The 19,567-nt window shown below is 39.8% G+C and overlaps 1 protein-coding gene across 1 annotated transcript in view; it reads right to left on the reverse strand.

Annotated features, from left to right (window-relative positions):
- The window catches only part of TMEFF1 (transmembrane protein with EGF like and two follistatin like domains 1), a 210,724-nt gene that overhangs the window by 105,236 nt on the left and 85,921 nt on the right, over window positions 1–19,567 (reverse strand). Inside the window, exon 4 of the mRNA XM_075212887.1 lies at window positions 10,497–10,523. Coding sequence (XP_075068988.1) covers window positions 10,497–10,523 — 27 coding nt within the window. The remainder of the gene's footprint in view (window positions 1–10,496; window positions 10,524–19,567) is intronic.

The following is a 19,567-nucleotide window of genomic DNA, read 5'->3' on the forward strand; positions in this document are numbered from 1 at the left end:
AGGATTTTATTTAACTGAGATACAACCATAAAATAAGATGCCTCCAGAAGGGGCAGACACTATTCCTGGAAGGTGGGTGCTTTGTATCATCAAGTCCCACCCACCTTCGTGAATAGTGAGTGGATAGGGATGTGATGATGCAAAAAGTGTAGTAGGTTTTGCCCCGCCTACTTGATTATGCAAATCCTGCTGGCAAACCCACGTCCAAATCTTTTCATACCTCACCTCTGAATCTCCCAGAGGTATGAACAGTAGACAAGACCCATGGATTTTGGACATTTTCATATCCCAAACAGTTTAGTTAGTAAAAACAGAAAACTGGACTTTATTTACGTACACTTGAGGCATGCTTTAGAGTTGCATGTATAGTGTACTTGTGGTGCCTTAGAGAGGAGGAACAGGGGTGTTAACATGCAAGTACAGTAAGGCCTATGATGCAGTACAGTAAGGCTAAGCATGTCCCATGCATCAGCTGGGGGAGCTATTAGTAATGAAGGGATTCAATAACTGTCAGGATATGCTTGAGAATGGAAGATGTCAATCAAACACTTGGTGAGGTGACTAATAGTATAGGGAGCTGTGGACCAGACTTATCATGAAGTTCTAATTCTAACTGTGTTGATCTAGAGAAAAGGCAAAACTAGACTTCCAACGTGACAACTGGCCATTCAGCTTCATAGGGGGAAGTATTCCTTTCTGACCTCAACAATGGTAATTGGATACATTGCTTGGATCGATCAACCTCATAATGTCCTTTTCTAATTATAAGTACAGATACCATTTTTTTTTATTTTTTTTTGTAAAAAGACAATCCATTTTTTAAATTCAGTTGTGAATTTATCATTATTGCCTCATGTGGTAGAAATTACACAGTTTAATTCCCCTAAAGTAAAGTACTTCTTTCTATGCACCATTCTTCCATTTACAATTGATGTCCCCTTGTCTTTTGTATAGTCCTTGGTAGGATTTTTTTTTCTTACATATCCTAGAGGTGACCTAATTTATATGTATAAATAAGGTAAAAGTAGCTTTTTTCTATATTAAATAAACCTAGTTTTTCTTAACTATATATAATTTAACCCCTTTATTATTGAGGTTGCTGACCTCTAACCCTCACAAATCCTTGTTGTCCTTGTTACAGTGTGGTCCCCAAAACTGTACCCTATATTCAACAGAAGCTCTATCTAGCGACTTATGCAATGTTAATAGTAGGGATGAGCGCACTCGGATTTATGAAATCCGAGCCCACCCGAACGTTGCGGATCCGAGTCGGATCCGAGACAGATCCGGGTATTGGCGCCAAATTCAAAAGTGAAACTGAGGCTCTGACTCATAATCCCGTTGTCGGATCTCGCGATACTCGGATCCTATAAATTCCCCGCTAGTCGCCGCCATCTTCACTCGGGCATTGATCAGGGTAGAGGGAGGATGTGTTAGGTGGTCCTCTGTGCTGTTTAGTTCTGTGCTGTTTAGTTCTGTGCTGTGCTGTGCTGTGCTGTGTTCTGCAGTATCAGTCCAGTGGTGCTGTGTGCTGTGCTCTGTCCTTCTGAGGTCAGTGGTGCTGCTGGGTCCTGTGCTGTGTCCTGTTCAGTCCAGTGGTGCTGTGTCCTGTGCTCTGTGCTTCTAAGGGCATAGTTATTTCCCCAATATTCCCCTGTGTTTAAAAAAATAAAAAAAAGTTTTTTTAAAAAATACCAAAAACTACTTTCATTTTTTTTAATTACCACAAAATTTGCACAACCAATCCTGCAGTATAAGCCCATTGGTACTGCAATATTACCAAGTTCACACATTCAGCAGTAAAAGTCCAGTGGTACTGCAATATTACAAAGTTTACACATTCTGCAGTATCAGTCCAGTGGTGCTGTGTCCTGTGCTCTGTCCTGCTGAGTTCCGTAGTGCTGCTGGGTCCTGTGCCGTGTCCTGTTCAGTCCAGTGGTGCTGTGTCCTATGCTCTGTGCTTCTAAGGGCATAGTTATTTCCCCATTATTCCCAAGTTTTTAAAAAATAAAAAAAAAGTAAAAAAAAATAAAAATTTTAAAAAAAAAAAAAAAATATATAATAATTATAACCAAATTTGCAAAACCAATCCAGCAGTATAAGTCCATTGGTACTGCAATATTACCAAGTTCACACATTCTGCAGTATCAGTCCAGTGGTGCTGTGTCCTGTGCTCTGTCCTGCTGAGTTCCGTAGTGCTGCTGGGTCCTGTGCCGTGTCCTGTTCAGTCCAGTGGTGCTGTGTCCTGTGCTCTGTGCTTCTAAGGGCATAGTTATTTCCCCACTATTCCCAAGTTTTTTAAAAATAAAAAAAAAGTAAAAAAAAATAAAAAATTAAAAAAAAAAAAATATATAATAATTATAACCAAATTTGCAAAACCAATCCAGCAGTATAAGTCCATTGGTACTGCAATATTACCAAGTTCACACATTCTGCAGTATCTTGTGCTACATATAATGGAGACCAAAAATTTGGAGGATAAAGTAGGGAAAGATCAAGACCCACTTCCTCCTAATGCTGAAGCTGCTGCCACTAGTCATGACATAGACGATGAAATGCCATCAACGTCGTCTTCCAAGCCCGATGCCCAATCTCGTAGTACCGGGCATGTAAAATCCAAAAAGCCCAAGTTAAGAAAAAGTAGCAAAAAGAGAAACTTTAAATCATCTGAGGAGAAACGTAAAGTTGCCAATATGCCATTTACGACACGGAGTGGCAAGGAACGGCTTAGGCCCTGGCCCGTGTTCATGACTAGTGGTTCAGCTTCACCCACTGATCTTAGCCCTCCTCCTCCTCCCCCCCCCTACAAAAAATTGAAGAGAGTTATGCTGTCAGCAACAAAACAGCAAACAACTCTGCCTTGTAAAGAGAAATTATCACAAATCCACAAGGCGAGTCCAAGGATGTTGGTGGTTGTCAAGCCTGACCTTCCCATCACTGTACGGGAAGAGGTGGCTCGGGAGGAGGCTATTGATGATGTAGCTGGCGCTGTGGAGGAACTTGATGATGAGGATGGTGATGTGGTTATTGTAAATGAGGCACCAGGGGGGGAAACAGCTGATGTCCATGGGATGAAAAAGCCCATCGTCATGCCTGGTCAGAAGACCAAAAAATGCACCTCTTCGGTCTGGAGTTATTTTTATCCAAATCCAGACAACCAATGTATGGCCATATGTAGCTTATGTAAAGCTCAAATAAGCAGGGGTAAGGATCTTGCCCACCTAGGAACATCCTCCCTTATACGTCACCTGAATAACCTTCATAGTTCAGTGGTTAGTTCAGGAACTGGGGCTAGGACCCTCATCGGTACAGGGACACCTAAATCCCGTGGTCCAGTTGGATACACACCAGCAACACCCTCCTCGTCAACTTCCTCCACAATCTCCATCAGATTCAGTCCTGCAGCCCAAGTCAGCAGCCAGACTGAGTCCTCCTCAATACGGGATTCATCCGAGGAATCCTGCAGCGGTACGCCTACTACTGCCACTGCTGCTGTTGCTGCTGTTAGTCGGTCATCTTCCCAGAGGGGAAGTCGTAAGACCGCTAAGTCTTTCACAAAACAATTGACCGTCCAACAGTCGTTTGCCATGACCACAAAATACGATAGTAGTCACCCTATTGCAAAGCGTATAACTGCGGCTGTAACTGCAATGTTGGTGTTAGACGTGCGCCCGGTGTCCGCCATCAGTGGAGTGGGATTTAGAGGGTTGATGGAGGTATTGTGTCCCCGGTACCAAATCCCCTCGAGATTCCACTTCACTAGGCAGGCGATACCAAAAATGTACAGAGAAGTACGATCAAGTGTCCTCAGTGCTCTTAAAAATGCGGTTGTACCCACTGTCCACTTAACCACGGACATGTGGACAAGTGGTTCTGGGCAAACGAAGGACTATATGACTGTGACAGCCCACTGGGTAGATGCATCCCCTTCCGCAGCAACAGCAACAGCTGCATCAGTAGCAGCATCTACAAAATGGCTGCTCATGCAAAGGCAGGCAACATTGTGCATTACAGGCTTTAATAAGAGGCACAACGCTGACAACATATTAGAGAAAATGAGGGAAATTATCTCCCAGTGGCTTACCCCACTTAGACTCTCATGGGGATTTGTGGTGTCAGACAATGCCAGTAACATTGTGCGGGCATTAAATATGGGCAATTTCCAGCACGTCCCATGTTTTGCCCACACCATTAATTTGGTGGTGCAGCATTACCTCAAGAGTGACAGGGGTGTGCAGGAGATGCTTGCGGTGGCGCGCAAAATTGCTGGACACTTTCGGCATTCAGCCAGTGCCTACCGCAGACTAGAGGCACATCAAAAAAGCATGAACCTGCCCTGCCATCACCTCAAACAAGAGGTTGTGACGCGCTGGAACTCCACCCTCTATATGCTGCAGAGGATGGAGGAGCAGCAAAAGGCCATTCAGGCCTACACAGCCACCTACGACATAGGCAAAGGAGTGGGGATGCGCCTCAGTCAAGCGCAGTGGAGACTGATTTCCGTGTTGTGCAAGGTTCTGCAGCCATTTGAACTTGCCACACGAGAAGTCAGTTCCGACACTGCCAGCTTGAGTCAGGTCATTCCCCTGATCAGGCTGTTGCAGAAGCAGCTGGAGAAAGTGAGGGAGGAGCTGGTAAGCCATTGCGATTACACCAAGCATGTAGCTCTTGTGGATGTAGCCCTTCGTACGCTTTGCCAGGATCCGAGGGTGGTCACTCTTTTAAAGTCAGAGGAATACATTCTGGCCACCGTGCTCGATCCTCGGTTTAAAGCGTATGTTGTGTCTCTGTTTCCGGCGGACACAAGTCTACAGCGGTGCAAAGACCTGCTGGTCAGGAGATTGTCCTCTGAAGAGGACCGTGACATGCCAACAGCTCCACCCTCATTTTCTTCCACATCTATGGCTGCGAGGAAAAAGCTCAGTTTTCCCAAAAGAGGCACTGGCGGGGATGCTGATAACATCTGGTCCGGACTGAAGGACCTGCCAACCATTGCAGACATGTCTACTCTCGCTGCATTGGATGCTGTCACAATAGAAAAAATTGTGGATGATTACTTTGCTGACACCATCCAAGTAGACATGTCAGACAGTCCATATTGTTACTGGCAGGAAAAAAAGGCAGTTTGGAAGCCCCTGTACAAACTGGCTCTATTTTACCTGAGTTGTCCCCCCTCCAGTGTGTACTCGGAAAGAGTTTTTAGTGCAGCGGGGAACCTGGTCAGTGAGCGGCGAAGGAGGTTGCTTCCTCACAACGTTGAAAAAATGATGTTTATAAAAATGAATAATCAATTCCTCAATGAAGTACAGCACTGCCCTCCAGATACTACAGAGGGACCTGTGGTTGTGGAGTCCAGCGGGGACGAATTGATAATGTGTGATGAGGAGGAAGTACACACTGTAGGGGGAGAGGAATCAGAGGTTGAGGATGAGGACGACATCTTGCCTCAGTAGAGCCTGTTTAGTCTGTACAGGGAGAGATGAATAGCTTTTTTGGTGTGGGGGCCCAAACAAACCAATCATTTCAGCCAAAGTTGTTTGGTAGGCCCTGTCGCTGAAATGATTGGTTTGTTAAAGTGTGCATGTCCTATTTCAACAACATAAGGGTGGGTGTGAGGGCCCAAGGACAATTCCATCTTGGACCTTTTTTTTTTGCATTATATGACCAATCAACAGTCGTTTGCCATGTTCAAAAAGTAAAACCAAATTTAAAAAAATACAAGAAATTAAACCAAAAGTAAAATGCTGTGTCATAATTTAAAACAAGAGGTATTGACGTGCTCTAAAACTACTGTATTGTTGTTTATATTTTATAAACACTACACTTGAAAGCTTGAGTCTTTCAATAAAAAAGTAACTGTCCATTGCACGAATATTTGCAACAGGGACAATTTTAGGGTTAAGAAAGTCAACTAATAACACTTCGACGCTGTCTGTCTTTATAAACACTACACTTAGAAGTTGGAGGAGGTATTGTGGCCCCGGCACCAAATTTACTACCGGGGCCACTCCACTGTGCAGTCCATATTTAGGTGTATCAGATATTAAACAACGGTGACAGTTGATGCCCAATTTTTTAATTATATTGTGGCCTCGGTACCAAATTGTGTACCGGGGCCACCACACTACGCAGTCCAGATACTTGTTTGGTGGAATTCAGACCAGTTGAGGGTTTTATTATTATTATATTGTGTGGACCACTCTATCTATACCACACTACAACTCTATATACCACTCTATTTCATACTTTAATTCTATTTCATACTTTAATTCTATTTAATACTTTAATTCTATTTCATACTTTAAGTCTATTTCATACTTTAATTCTATTACTAATTACCATAAAGAGGAACAAAATAAACCAATTTTACCAAAAGTATAATATGACTTAGACTTACAAACACTACACTTGAAAGATCGTGCCTTTAAATGAAAAAGTCAGTCTTCATTGCACGACTATGTGCAACAGGGACAGTTTTTTGGGTTTACAAAGTCAAACAATAACACTTTGACCCTGTCTGTCTGGGATCTCAATGACGAATTGTCTGTACCATGTTTGGAGGAGGTATTGTGGCCCCGGTATCAAATTGGGTACCGGGGCCACCCCACTATGCAGTCCAGATACTTGTTTGGTGGAATTCTGACACGTGGAGGGTTTTATTATTATTATATTGTGTGGACCACTCTATCTATATCACACTACAACTCTATATACCACTCTATTTCATACTTTAATTCTATTTCATACTTTAATTCTATTTAATACTTTAATTCTATTTCATACTTTAATTCTATTTCATACTTTAATTCTATTACTAATTACCATAAAGAGGAACAAAATAAACCAATTTTACCAAAAGTATAATATGACTTAGACTTACAAACACTACACTTGAAAGATCGTGCCTTTAAATGAAAAAGTCAGTCTTCATTGCACGACTATGTGCAACAGGGACAGTTTTTTGGGTTTACAAAGTCAAACAATAACACTTTGACCCTGTCTGTCTGGGATCTCAATGACGAATTGTCTGTACCATGTTTGGAGGAGGTATTGTGGCCCCGGTATCAAATTGGGTACCGGGGCCACCCCACTATGCAGTCCAGATACTTGTTTGGTGGAATTCTGACACGTGGAGGGTTTTTTAATTATATTGTGGCCTCGGTACCAAATTGTGTACCGGGGCCACCACACTACGCAGTCAAGATAGATAGATGCGTATCATAGATAAAGTACATTCAGTGGTGTGGGGCAAATTGAAAAATATTCAAAATGCACTGACATTATCAAAAACAAGAGGTTGTCACACGCTAAAACTCCAACATGTATATGATGGAGAGGATGGAGGAGCAGCCGTATGTGTAGTGTAATGCAGATCTGTTGAAGGTTTTTTATATATTTTATTGTGGTGCCCAGTGCCCACTCCTCTACGCAGTCCAGGTACATTTATTGGTGCGATTCATAAAAGTTCAGGGTTTTTAAGATATTGTGGTGACCCACTCCTCTACGCAGTCCAGGTACATTTATTGGTGCGATTCATAAAAGTTCAGGGTTTTTAATATATATTGTGGTGACCCACTCCTCTACGCAGTCCAGGTACATTTATTGGTGCGATTCATAAAAGTTCTGGGTTTTTAAGATATTGTGGTGACCCACTCCTCTACGCAGTCCAGGTACATTTATTGGTGCGAATCATAAAAGTTCAGGGTTTTTAATATATATTGTGGTGACCCACTCCTCTACGCAGTCCAGGTACATTTATTGGTGCGATTCATAAAAGTTCAGGGTTTTTAATATATATTGTGGTGACCCACTCCTCTACGCAGTCCAGGTACAATTATTGGTGCGAATCATAAAAGTTCAGGGTTTTTAATATATTGTGGTGACCCACTCCTCTACGCAGTCCAGGTACATTTATTGGTGTGATTCATAAAAGTTCTGGGTTTTTAAGATATTGTGGTGACCCACTCCTCTACGCAGTCCAGGTACATTTATTGGTGCGAATCATAAAAGTTCAGGGTTTTTAATATATATTGTGGTGACCCACTCCTCTACGCAGTCCAGGTACATTTATTGGTGCGATTCATAAAAGTTCAGGGTTTTTAATATATATTGTGGTGACCCACTCCTCTACGCAGTCCAGGTACAATTATTGGTGCGAATCATAAAAGTTCAGGGTTTTTAATATATTGTGGTGACCCACTCCTCTACGCAGTCCAGGTACATTTATTGGTGCGATTCATAAAAGTTCTGGGTTTTTAAGATATTGTGGTGACCCACTCCTCTACGCAGTCCAGGTACATTTATTGGTGCGAATCATAAAAGTTCAGGGTTTTTAATATATATTGTGGTGACCCACTCCTCTACGCAGTCCAGGTACATTTATTGGTGCGATTCATAAAAGTTCAGGGTTTTTAATATATATTGTGGTGACCCACTCCTCTACGCAGTCCAGGTACATTTATTGGTGCGAATCATAAAAGTTCAGGGTTTTTAATATATATTGTGGTGACCCACTCCTCTACGCAGTCCAGGTACATTTATTGGTGCGATTCATAAAAGTTCAGGGTTTTTAATATATATTGTGGTGACCCACTCTTCTACGCAGTCCAGGTACATTTATTGGTGCGAATCATAAAAGTTCAGGGTTTTTAATATATATTGTGGTGACCCACTCCTCTACGCAGTCCAGGTACATTTATTGGTGCGATTCATAAAAGTTCTGGGTTTTTAAGATATTGTGGTGACCCACTCCTCTACGCAGTCCAGGTACATTTATTGGTGCGAATCATAAAAGTTCAGGGTTTTTAATATATATTGTGGTGACCCACTCCTCTACGCAGTCCAGGTACATTTATTGGTGCGATTCATAAAAGTTCAGGGTTTTTAATATATATTGTGGTGACCCACTCCTCTACGCAGTCCAGGTACAATTATTGGTGCGAATCATAAAAGTTCAGGGTTTTTAATATATTGTGGTGACCCACTCCTCTACGCAGTCCAGGTACATTTATTGGTGCGATTCATAAAAGTTCTGGGTTTTTAAGATATTGTGGTGACCCACTCCTCTACGCAGTCCAGGTACATTTATTGGTGCGAATCATAAAAGTTCAGGGTTTTTAATATATATTGTGGTGACCCACTCCTCTAGGCAGTCCAGGTACATTTATTGGTGCGAATCATAAAAGTTCAGGGTTTTTAATATATATTGTGGTGAACCACTCCTCTACGCAGTCCAGGTACATTTATTGGTGCGATTCATAAAAGTTCTGGGTTTTTAAGATATTGTGGTGACCCACTCCTCTACGCAGTCCAGGTACATTTATTGGTGCGAATCATAAAAGTTCAGGGTTTTTAATATATATTGTGGTGACCCACTCCTCTACGCAGTCCAGGTACATTTATTGGTGCGATTCATAAAAGTTCAGGGTTTTTAATATATATTGTGGTGACCCACTCCTCTACGCAGTCCAGGTACATTTATTGGTGCGATTCATAAAAGTTCAGGGTTTTTAATATATATTGTGGTGACCCACTCCTCTACGCAGTCCAGGTACATTTATTGGTGCGAATCATAAAAGTTCAGGGTTTTTAATATATATTGTGGTTACCCACTCCTCTACGCAGTCCAGAAAGATACCTTGTTGCAACGTTTTGGACTAATAACTATATTGTGAGGTGTTCAGAATACACTGTAAATTAGTGGAAATGCTTGTTATTGAATGTTATTGAGGTTAATAATAGCCTAGGAGTGAAAATAAGCCCAAAAACTTGATTTTTAAACTTTTTATGTTTTTTTGCAAAAAAATCCGAATCCAAAACCTTAAATCCGAACCGAGACCTTTCGTCAAGTGTTTTGCGAGACAAATCCGAACCTCAAAAATAACGAAAATCCGGATCCAAAACACAAAACACGAGACCTCAAAAGTCGCCGGTGCACATCCCTAGTTAATAGTATGTTTGTATCATGTGTATTTGAAACCGCTGCCTGTTGCTGTGTACTGCTACTCAGCTTCATGTTAACTAGCATTCCTAAGTCGACAAGAGGTGATCAGAGACCAGACACATCATACTTGGTAGAGAGTAGAGGTTCTGGCACAGCCCATGGGGCAGAGTAAAATATTAATGGGGGGCACTATAAGGTGGTGAGATAGGTGTGCTTGGGAGCAGGGATAGATGAGAGTGTTGGGGTTGCTGGAAGGAAGTGAGTCAGCTGTGACTGGAGGTTGAAGGAGGTGATGAAAATTTGGTTGTGGGTTCAGTTAAGAGTTGTAGTTTAGTGTAAGCCAGATGTTGCTAGCACATCAGCTGTAGAGTGGCATGGAGAGACTGCTAGGCAATTTTGGAGGTGTATCTGTGCAAGGAGTGTGTGTATTATAATTGGGTGTAGTGATGTCTAAGGGGTAGTGTGTGTTTACATATTCTCTGGAATTCCATTTTGCAACTTTGTTTTAGCATTATGACAGAGAAATATTTTGTAAATAAAAAATACAACATACCGCCTTCGCCAGATCCAGATGCAATATCTAAGGAGCAAAACAGAGATGAAGAAAGAAAACATTATTTAAACAGCCTTTTAAACTTTTCGTGCTACCTATTTGTCATTTCTGGATTTATATAAACATGTTATCACAACACTGCTCCAGATGTTAGACATTCTGTAGGAAATCAAAATCAGCCTGAGGACCCATAGGAGCCATGAGCGATGTGCGTCTGCGCGCACTGCCACGTATTCCGGTAAGTAAAACATAACTGATTTTTCCCTGCACCTCTCCTTCGGGACCTTGCACTTAAATTAATTCACAATTGTAATATTAAACTATCTGAGTTGCAATAATAACTAAGAGACTAACTGTGTGCAAATCAAATTAGAAAATAGACAAAATTATAAGGATGCTTGTGTATGTATGTGGAGCGTCTAAAGGACCTGGATCTGCAAGATACAAACCTATGCTTACCTCTGCACTTTCATAGGTTAAAGACAAACAAACAAATTTCCTTTGGTACTGATAGTTCACAAGCTGTTTATTCTGGCTATATATTAGGTGTAAGCAGCACAACATACATTTTAATCACCAAAGAGCTTTCTTTACCTATGAATTGTACAGGAACAAGCATCAACATTTAACAAGGGGCTCACATACACATTTGTCCAGCTTTATTATCCTCATGAGAACAGTACATTGCGAGTGTTTTACCTTTACAAAATACATGGTGCTTTTTGATTCTCCTCACCTTTTTTCTTTAAGCTGCTATTATTGATTTACAGATTGATAAGTGTCATGTTACTGCATATGGTGACATATGAGGAGAACATTACAGAACATGAGGAGAACATGCGTAGTGCTGAAATGCAAACACATCCCAGCTGAGAGACTGTTCCTTGCAGTAGCAGCCATATTAGTCTCCCCCATTTTGTAAAAGGAAGACTGAGCTATAGGTGTACATCCTACAAAGACCAGGGGTTAAATGTATCAAGGTGCGATTTTGCAAATCCAGCGATTTTCTCGGGAGAGTTGAAATTCGCAGATGTATGAAGCTGAGATTTCATGTAAAGTCACCAGAGTTGTGCTTCTGTCAAAATCGTTATTTGCAAAATTGCTAGAGATCAAATTCCCGACTGTTTGCCCCTGTTGCTATACAAGTCTCAAATGTATGAAGCTGCTATTAAGCAAACTCAGGAGAGTTTGCTTTAAAACACGCCAGATACAACACGCTGCTTGCTAGCAGCGTGTTGTGTAAACACATCACTGTTACACTGCCTGTCATACTGCCTGAGCTCTGGCAGCTGTCAAAACAGTAAAGGACAAATAAAAGTAAAAAAAAAAAAAAAAAAGCGTGAGGTACCCCCTCTATTTAGTCTTAACCCTAGTGCTGCCAGACTACTGCTGGTTCCATGAAAATCAGGGAAAAATTTTGGGTGGGGTCCCCCCTATTTTCACGGAACCAGCACTAGGCAAAGCAGCCAGGGTTGGTGGCACTATAGCAGAGGGACACGCCATAATGACTAACCAACCCCAGGCTGTTCAGCGCTGGGCTGGATTCCCTAGGGAGTGGGTCCACCGAAAAAAAACGAGCGCCCCCCTACCTTAGGGACACCCAGACCAGTGCTGATAGCACTAGGGCTCTTCCTACATGCCTGGAGGGTGGGTGTGGGTTAATAACGCCGAATAATGTTGAAAAAAAACAAACAGACGCCATTTTGTTTTCTGGAGCTACAAGTCTCAGTCAGCCAGGTTGCCCTAAATAGTGTGGGCATCGGACCTTGATACATTTATGCCCAGGCTTTATGTTAAACAGCTACATAACTTTTTGTTTAAAGAACAAAAATGAGTATGTGTGATTGCAGCTTTAAAGTATTTATGAAGGCATTTTGTTATTTCTATTGTCATATTTTCTATTTTATGAAACTATAATTAGGACAAAAAGGACACGCAAAAGAAACAAGATAATCATTGACCCATTTCATTATTGTGTATGACCAGGTCACCTGTTTGCAGTACCTGGCAATCTAAAATAATAGCAAAATGTACAATTCAATTACATATCATAATTTATAGAATATAACAATATATGTAATACAACTGCTACAACAAAACTGAGCTTTGTTTTGCTGCACAAAGCTGTCTGCAATATCTATAGGTGAGGATACATTGTAAGCAAACAAAACTGTTTATTATCCTTAAATCAAGTTGCTTCTTTTTCTGAGTTAGATGTTAGAATATAGACATATATTTCATAGTTATTTGTTATGCTCTTAATATTCCTGAAAATTTTAATGTCAAGCTATATTTTGCATCCAATTCTATTCAATTAAAATAAACCTATGCAGTCATCAATCAGTTTAACAAACATGATGGGGGGAATTCAATTGGCCGCGTTACTGTAAAAAGTAACACGGCCTAAGCACAATTACCGATATTACGGCAATAGTGCTCTGAAATACCGCTATTATGGTAGTTTCAACGCTGGCTTTTTTAAAGCTGGGTTAAATTTACTGTAAAAATGATAATAGGTTTAGCGCGGCGATACTCTGGGTGGAACTTGAATTCCCCCATGATGTGTCTTGAATTAAAGTAGAACTATAACAACCTTTTATTTTTTATGTACCTTCTTTGATGATCACAAGAGTAATGCCCTCTTCTCTGGTACTCTGAATTATCCATGCCCTGGTGCCAACTAATTACATCTGTTAGAATTTTAGATTTCTATGGTTGTTTCATCTGCAGTTTTTATTTTTGGAATACTTTGTTTTCAGCAAAGAAAAAGATAATTTGCTTATAACTTCATTCTGTGGGATGTCTGTGCAAGTCCTGTGAATATATGTATAGCTTGTAATTGTATCAGGCCTAATCAGCCAAATAAATCCACATACCATTCCAAAATGTAAACAAAATGTAGTTTTGACTTTTCACACCTTGAATGACTATGATATTGGATTCCTTTACTGCCCTAAGCTAACTTATAAATTGTATTTTAAAGAGATCTGCTGGTTTAAGGAATAACTTTCACCAGGAATAACTGTTGCTCATCTGATAGCTTAGTGACATAAATGTATTTGTTTTATGGGCATTATATAGTAGAATTGAGACAAAATGGGGAAACAAAGCATTCTTTACATGAATCTTCCAATGAAATCGATTGAAAAACAGCAACCCCAAAAAGGTACAAATAGTTGCTTTTTACAAGAATGTACTTTGCTCAAGCTCAGATGAACTTACAGGTCCGGCAACAAAATATCTATCTACAGTGGGGAGTAAGAGTATAGGCTGCGTGTGTGTAAAGGGGGAACGACAAATGTGAGGGGTTGGCGTCTTGTTTAGTGTGTTGGCAATATTTATTCTCTGTCACATTTTTGTATAAGTGTGTGACATTAACATATAATACATCAGTGTCATGCAGAGTGGGCAGCACATTATTAAAGTGCTGGGGCACAAGTCTGAGGGGGGCATCTTTTAAAAAAAAAAATTTTACTTTTCATATTTTAATGTGGGGGGTGCAGAGAGATCTGAACCAAGTCATGCACCACACCATTGTCAGATTATTTTTATTTGTGATCTAATGCTAGCTGCTATTTATTTTCATGTATTTTTATTTTATGCGTCCGTGTTTGTTCAAGCAAAAACAGATAGGTTTTTATCTTTATCCAGATTCAGAATGTACATTTCCATCGCCAGACCTTGATGCAAGACTCAGGAGTACAATGCACTGAACAGTATGTTGTGTCCTACAAGGTAACTTTAAAAAATCAGGCCAATGGTGGTTATTTAATAGCATTGATCAAATGGACAAATCTGCAGTAAATCCATCGTACCAATTCACAATTTCTCTTTATCTGTATAGTACAAGTTAGACAATGAAAACAATGTATGTTTGGTTGCAATATACCCTCTGGGCCTGATTCATCTTTAAACGTAATGTGAACACATCTTGCTTATAAAAGAATGCACATAAAGCACACATGTACGCCCGTATTCAAATACAAGTGGATATCAAGATCTCAATTTGAAGCTGGGTAAAGTATGCTCTGGCTATACATTACAAAGTCCCATCAGAACGCATGCAAAAAAATTATTTTATAAAAATAAATTAACAAATCTTTAAACTATAGTCATTAATAAAATGATATGTCTAAAAATATTTTTTTTCTTATTTTACATGAAATTCATAAATCACGATATCCTGAATTTGCACTGTACATAAAATGCATTTTTATTGTTTCTCATACTTGCAAACACATGTTCTGGTATGCATGTGTGTAGTCATCACTATCAGTAGGCACGTACAACTGACATGTAATACAGCTAAAAAACATGTACATAAGAGAAGCCTTGATATTGAATCGTCCTCGACCTCGGCATGCCCTTAATGTACATTGCCTATCTGCATCTGCCCCTTCCTGCTTCTGTTCCACCCTTGATGTCGTAGGCAGTTGGAAATGACATTTGCGTCTGGCCATGAATTGCATGCAATTGCATTCACTGGTGTAATTCCCAATCTGGAGAATGTGCAGAGCAATCTCACACAACATACGGCATGCAAAGAGACTTATGTCTGAAGATGGATCAGGCACTCTGTGTCTTGGAATAAAAATAAAACTATTTTGAGCTGCTTGCCATGTACTAAAAAGGTATGGTATTTGGTTACATACATTCTGGCCAGCGGGAAGCCAAAGCAAATCTGGTCCTTTTCTCAGTTATGCAGAATTGTATAGTTCTCTTTCTTCACTAGTTAAATAAGTGAAGTGAAAATTAACATTAGGGGATATAGATATATATATATATATATATATATATATATATATATATATATATATATATATAAATATATATATATATATAAAAATATATATATATATGTATATTGGCACTCATCTTAGTTTTCATACTACCTTTTTATTATTACTAAACAAAATTTTAAAATGTGTGTGGATGGTTAAACGTGATTGGGGAATCATTAATAGGATTTAGTGTGCCAGGATAATGTGTCTAATTGTCCAGCAATGTCACTGCATGTAAGCAAAAGAATAACAGACCTTTTAAAGTAGTTCTTATGATTCAGTGCAGTATTATATAACTAAGCAGCTAGATGATGTATATAGAAACCACACTGCTATATAAGAAATGCTGTACATATTACTGTGTGGAAAGATAATATTGTTACAATACTGCAAATGATAACAAAAATGGATCTGTTGAATGAGCTGCATCTGATCTATCCCTGTAAGGATTACAAATGCACTAAACTGTAAAATTGCTACTCGCTTTGGTCCGTCTCTTGGAGAAAAAGTAACTACTGCCAGCCGTCTCTAAAAAGATCCTATTAGGAGATCGTCTGAGGCTTAGGCTATGCAACTAGTGGCGTTAAAATTTTAATGCAAGTTATGCACATGTAAATGGCTGTGAAAATAAAACTCATTGCACCAAATGAAACATTTCATGTGTGTTTAACTTGCATTGCACTGCAGTGTATTTCTTTTTAAGGTTTCTTGTTCCAATTCAGTAGGTCTGATGACATCATCATCGTTATTACCATTTATTTATAGGGCACCAGAGTTTCCGTAGTACCAGATAATCACCTTACAGATATGACATACATCTTACAGATAAACTTAAATTGATGTCAAAGGGAATGCATTGTAAATGCAATGAGATGCTTCTTTCACAAGTGTTTTTTTCACAGGCTTGTTTTTTTAAAAAAATGCAAATTAAACACATTTATCTACACGTCTAAATGCATAACAAATGCATAAAAATGCGTAGATAAACTTAGTGCAGTTTATATACAGGTCACATGCTTTGTAACATGTGTTAAAAAACGCTTTGCAGATGGCAGTGTATTTGTAGCCTAACACTGATAATACATACTTACCAACTTTAGAAAGTTGGTTTCCGGGAGCCTGCCGGGGGAGGTGGGCATGATGGGGGGCACCCCGTGATGTAATGACGCAAACGCATCAATTGACAGCGGGGGGCGGGGCCAAACGCAGAGATTCACCGAGAATGGTATGTAGATATTTACTCACTGTCGCACTGATGGTAATTGTGATTTCTATGTTGGTGTCACTGTTGTCGCCATTACTATCATCAGGAATACGTACCCCACCCCTGTATGGTAACGCCTCCTTAAACCTGGGGTCTGCATGGTAACGCCAACTTAAGTCTGGGGTCTGTATGGTAACGCCACCTTAGCTCTGTGGTCTGTATGGTAACGCCACCTTGGCTCAGGGGTCTGTATGGCAACGCCACCTTAGCTCTGTGTCTGTACGGTAATGCCACCTTAGCTCTGTGGTCTGTATGGTAACGCCACCTTGGCTCAGGGGTCTGTATGGCAATGCCACCTTAGCTCTGTGTCTGTACGGTAATGCCACCTTAGGTCTGGGTGTCTATACAGCAATGCCACCTAGGGTCTGGAGTCTGTATAGTAACGCCATCCCTGGGGTCAATATGGTAAAGCGTTCTTAGACCTGGAGTCTGTATGGTAACGCCACCTTAGCTCTAGGGTCTGTATGATACCGCCACCTTAGGTCTGGGGTCTGTATAGTAATGCCTACTGAAATACGGGGTAGACTACATTGTAAAGCCATCAAAGATTTAGGGGTCTGATAGTGGCCTCCAGAAGAGTGTTGGCATTATATAGTAATCACTAGTACAGAATGTATAAGAATAAATGTATTTGTTTTATAAGACAACCAATGCCACAACAAGGCTAGTGCACAACGTTTCAGGGAACACAAACTATTCACTAGGGGTAGAATACGTCATGCACTATTCCTGTTATAACATTTGTTGTAAAATAAATAATAAAATAGCTCTTATGAGCATATAAGAAGCTTTGTTCCAGCTTCTTGGTGTGTCACCTTATTCTGAGACATTTTTGTTAGAGGAAGCTAGTTTAATAGGAGCACCACTGCCTCTAAGAAGGAGGTATAAGGGATCTAAATCTTACACCTACTGCACATTACTCACTAGAAATCACTATATAATACAGAAAGTATTCTCATGACTTCTAGTCATGCATAATAGAGTTCACTATAATGATCTCTGTATTTTAAAGATGTCACTGCAATGCTCTCTGTTTTGTACAGAGATCACTAGAATGATTTCTATATTGTATAGAAGTCACTAGAATATTCTATCTATTGTATATAATTTATCAAGATACTCTCTGCTTTGCAAATTGGTAAGGGGCGATTTCTGTATTGTGGGGAGCTTTCTGTATTTCTATATTGTAAACAGATCACTAGAATGCTTTTGGATTGTACAGAGGTCATTAATAAGTTCTCTCTGTTGTATATTGTTTAATATGCTCTGTGTATTGTATATAGGTCACTAGAACGATTTCTGCATTCTATAGATGTTACTAGAATGCTCTCTGTATTTATTAGAGGCCACTATATAGCTCTGTGTATTGTATATCAATATCAAACCTGACTGGGCTTGGCATGGATGTGCCTATTTTGTTCCACTGTATTGTCTTTTGCTTTGGAATATTGTGAGGTATAGCATATATCTTTTATCTATATACTTATTTTTTACTTTTTTTAGTCACAATGGGAGTCAATTGTTGGCAACTTTTTTGTTTTGCCCTATTAGATATAAATAATATAACTCTCAAGGGTACAGAAGTTATTATTACAAAATATAATAATGGAATATATTCAAATCTAATAAATGCAATGAGACAATAGCTTAACTTACTGATGCACATGCATTATTAAACTGCTTCTGCCTTTGCCATATAGGCATATTTGCTTTTTTTTATTAATGTAATCCATTTGATGTAATGTATGTATTTCATATATTTTTATACTATATTAGTAGATATATTTTAATCACTAAATCTCTGTTGAGAACTTCAAATAATATGCTATTACTGAATTTCATAGAAAAGTGTTAATTGCATTATCTGTTTTCTGAAGCCTGTAAATTGAAATGGCAAAATACAACCTCAAAGATAATTACGGTAACTTAAAAGTTTTGGATTTTACAACCAGATACTTTTCCAGATACTTTTCTAATAAATAACATTTTCAGTCATCGTCAGGCGCGGGCTGGGAGAGGGAAGCCCGGGGGCACACAGACGGCCGCATCACATGACAGGGGATGCGGCCGCGTCATTGATGATGTTATCTGATGTTATCAGATGCGGCCACGGGGGAAAGTGCTGTATTTTGCATCCGGGTGGCGGCCGGCCTGCCTACCCCCCCGGCCCGAGTAGCGGTCTGACCGAGCGGCCCGGGGGCCCCTCGGCCCCCGGGCCGCTCGGTCAGAGTATTATCATTTATATAGCCCCAATCATATTACACAGCACTCTACACAGGATATGAAGACGATCACAGCAGTTCCTGCCCTATGATCCATATTTTAGCAAACAAATACCCTACTAGTATGTTTTTGGACTGTGGGAGGAAACCCACACAAACACGGACAGAATATACAAACTCCACACAGATAGGGCTCTGGTTCTAACTGAACTCATGTCCCTTGCACTCTGAGGCAGCAAAGTAAACCGCTGTGTAACCATGCAACCCAGTATTGCTATATTAATACTGTTTCTTTATAGACTCTAAAGCAATACTCAATATGACATGTAAAGCACCTCAACAAATAAGGTATTACAAAAGACACTGATACACATATATGTGTGTGTATATATATATATATATATATATATATATATATGTGTGTTTCTGTACTGTAGTTTTTAATGCTTATGTTGCAGTAATGTAAGAACTTCTAACAACAGGACAACAGCAGTAGCTTCAGTCTACCACACTTTTAATTCCCTAGACTATTCCTGGATTTTATTTTTTTGCACCAATTGTAACACAACTATTGGTGACATGATATGCATATACTTAAAGAAGTTGTGCTAACGAGAAACCTCAGATGGTGTTAGATAAAGACTTCAAGCTCTGAAAAGTAAAACCAGATCACAGTCCCTAGTGATCTTTATGGGGACTGCAGTATGCTGCAATAGTTGGCATACCTCATATCTCCTGTATTAGATAAATGGTAAATAGCTCTGATACATTCTTTTGGGTACACCATGTGAAAACATAAATAAA

This window comes from Mixophyes fleayi, chromosome 5 (genome assembly GCF_038048845.1).
Source record: "Mixophyes fleayi isolate aMixFle1 chromosome 5, aMixFle1.hap1, whole genome shotgun sequence".
Classification (NCBI taxonomy): Eukaryota; Metazoa; Chordata; class Amphibia; order Anura; family Limnodynastidae; genus Mixophyes; species Mixophyes fleayi.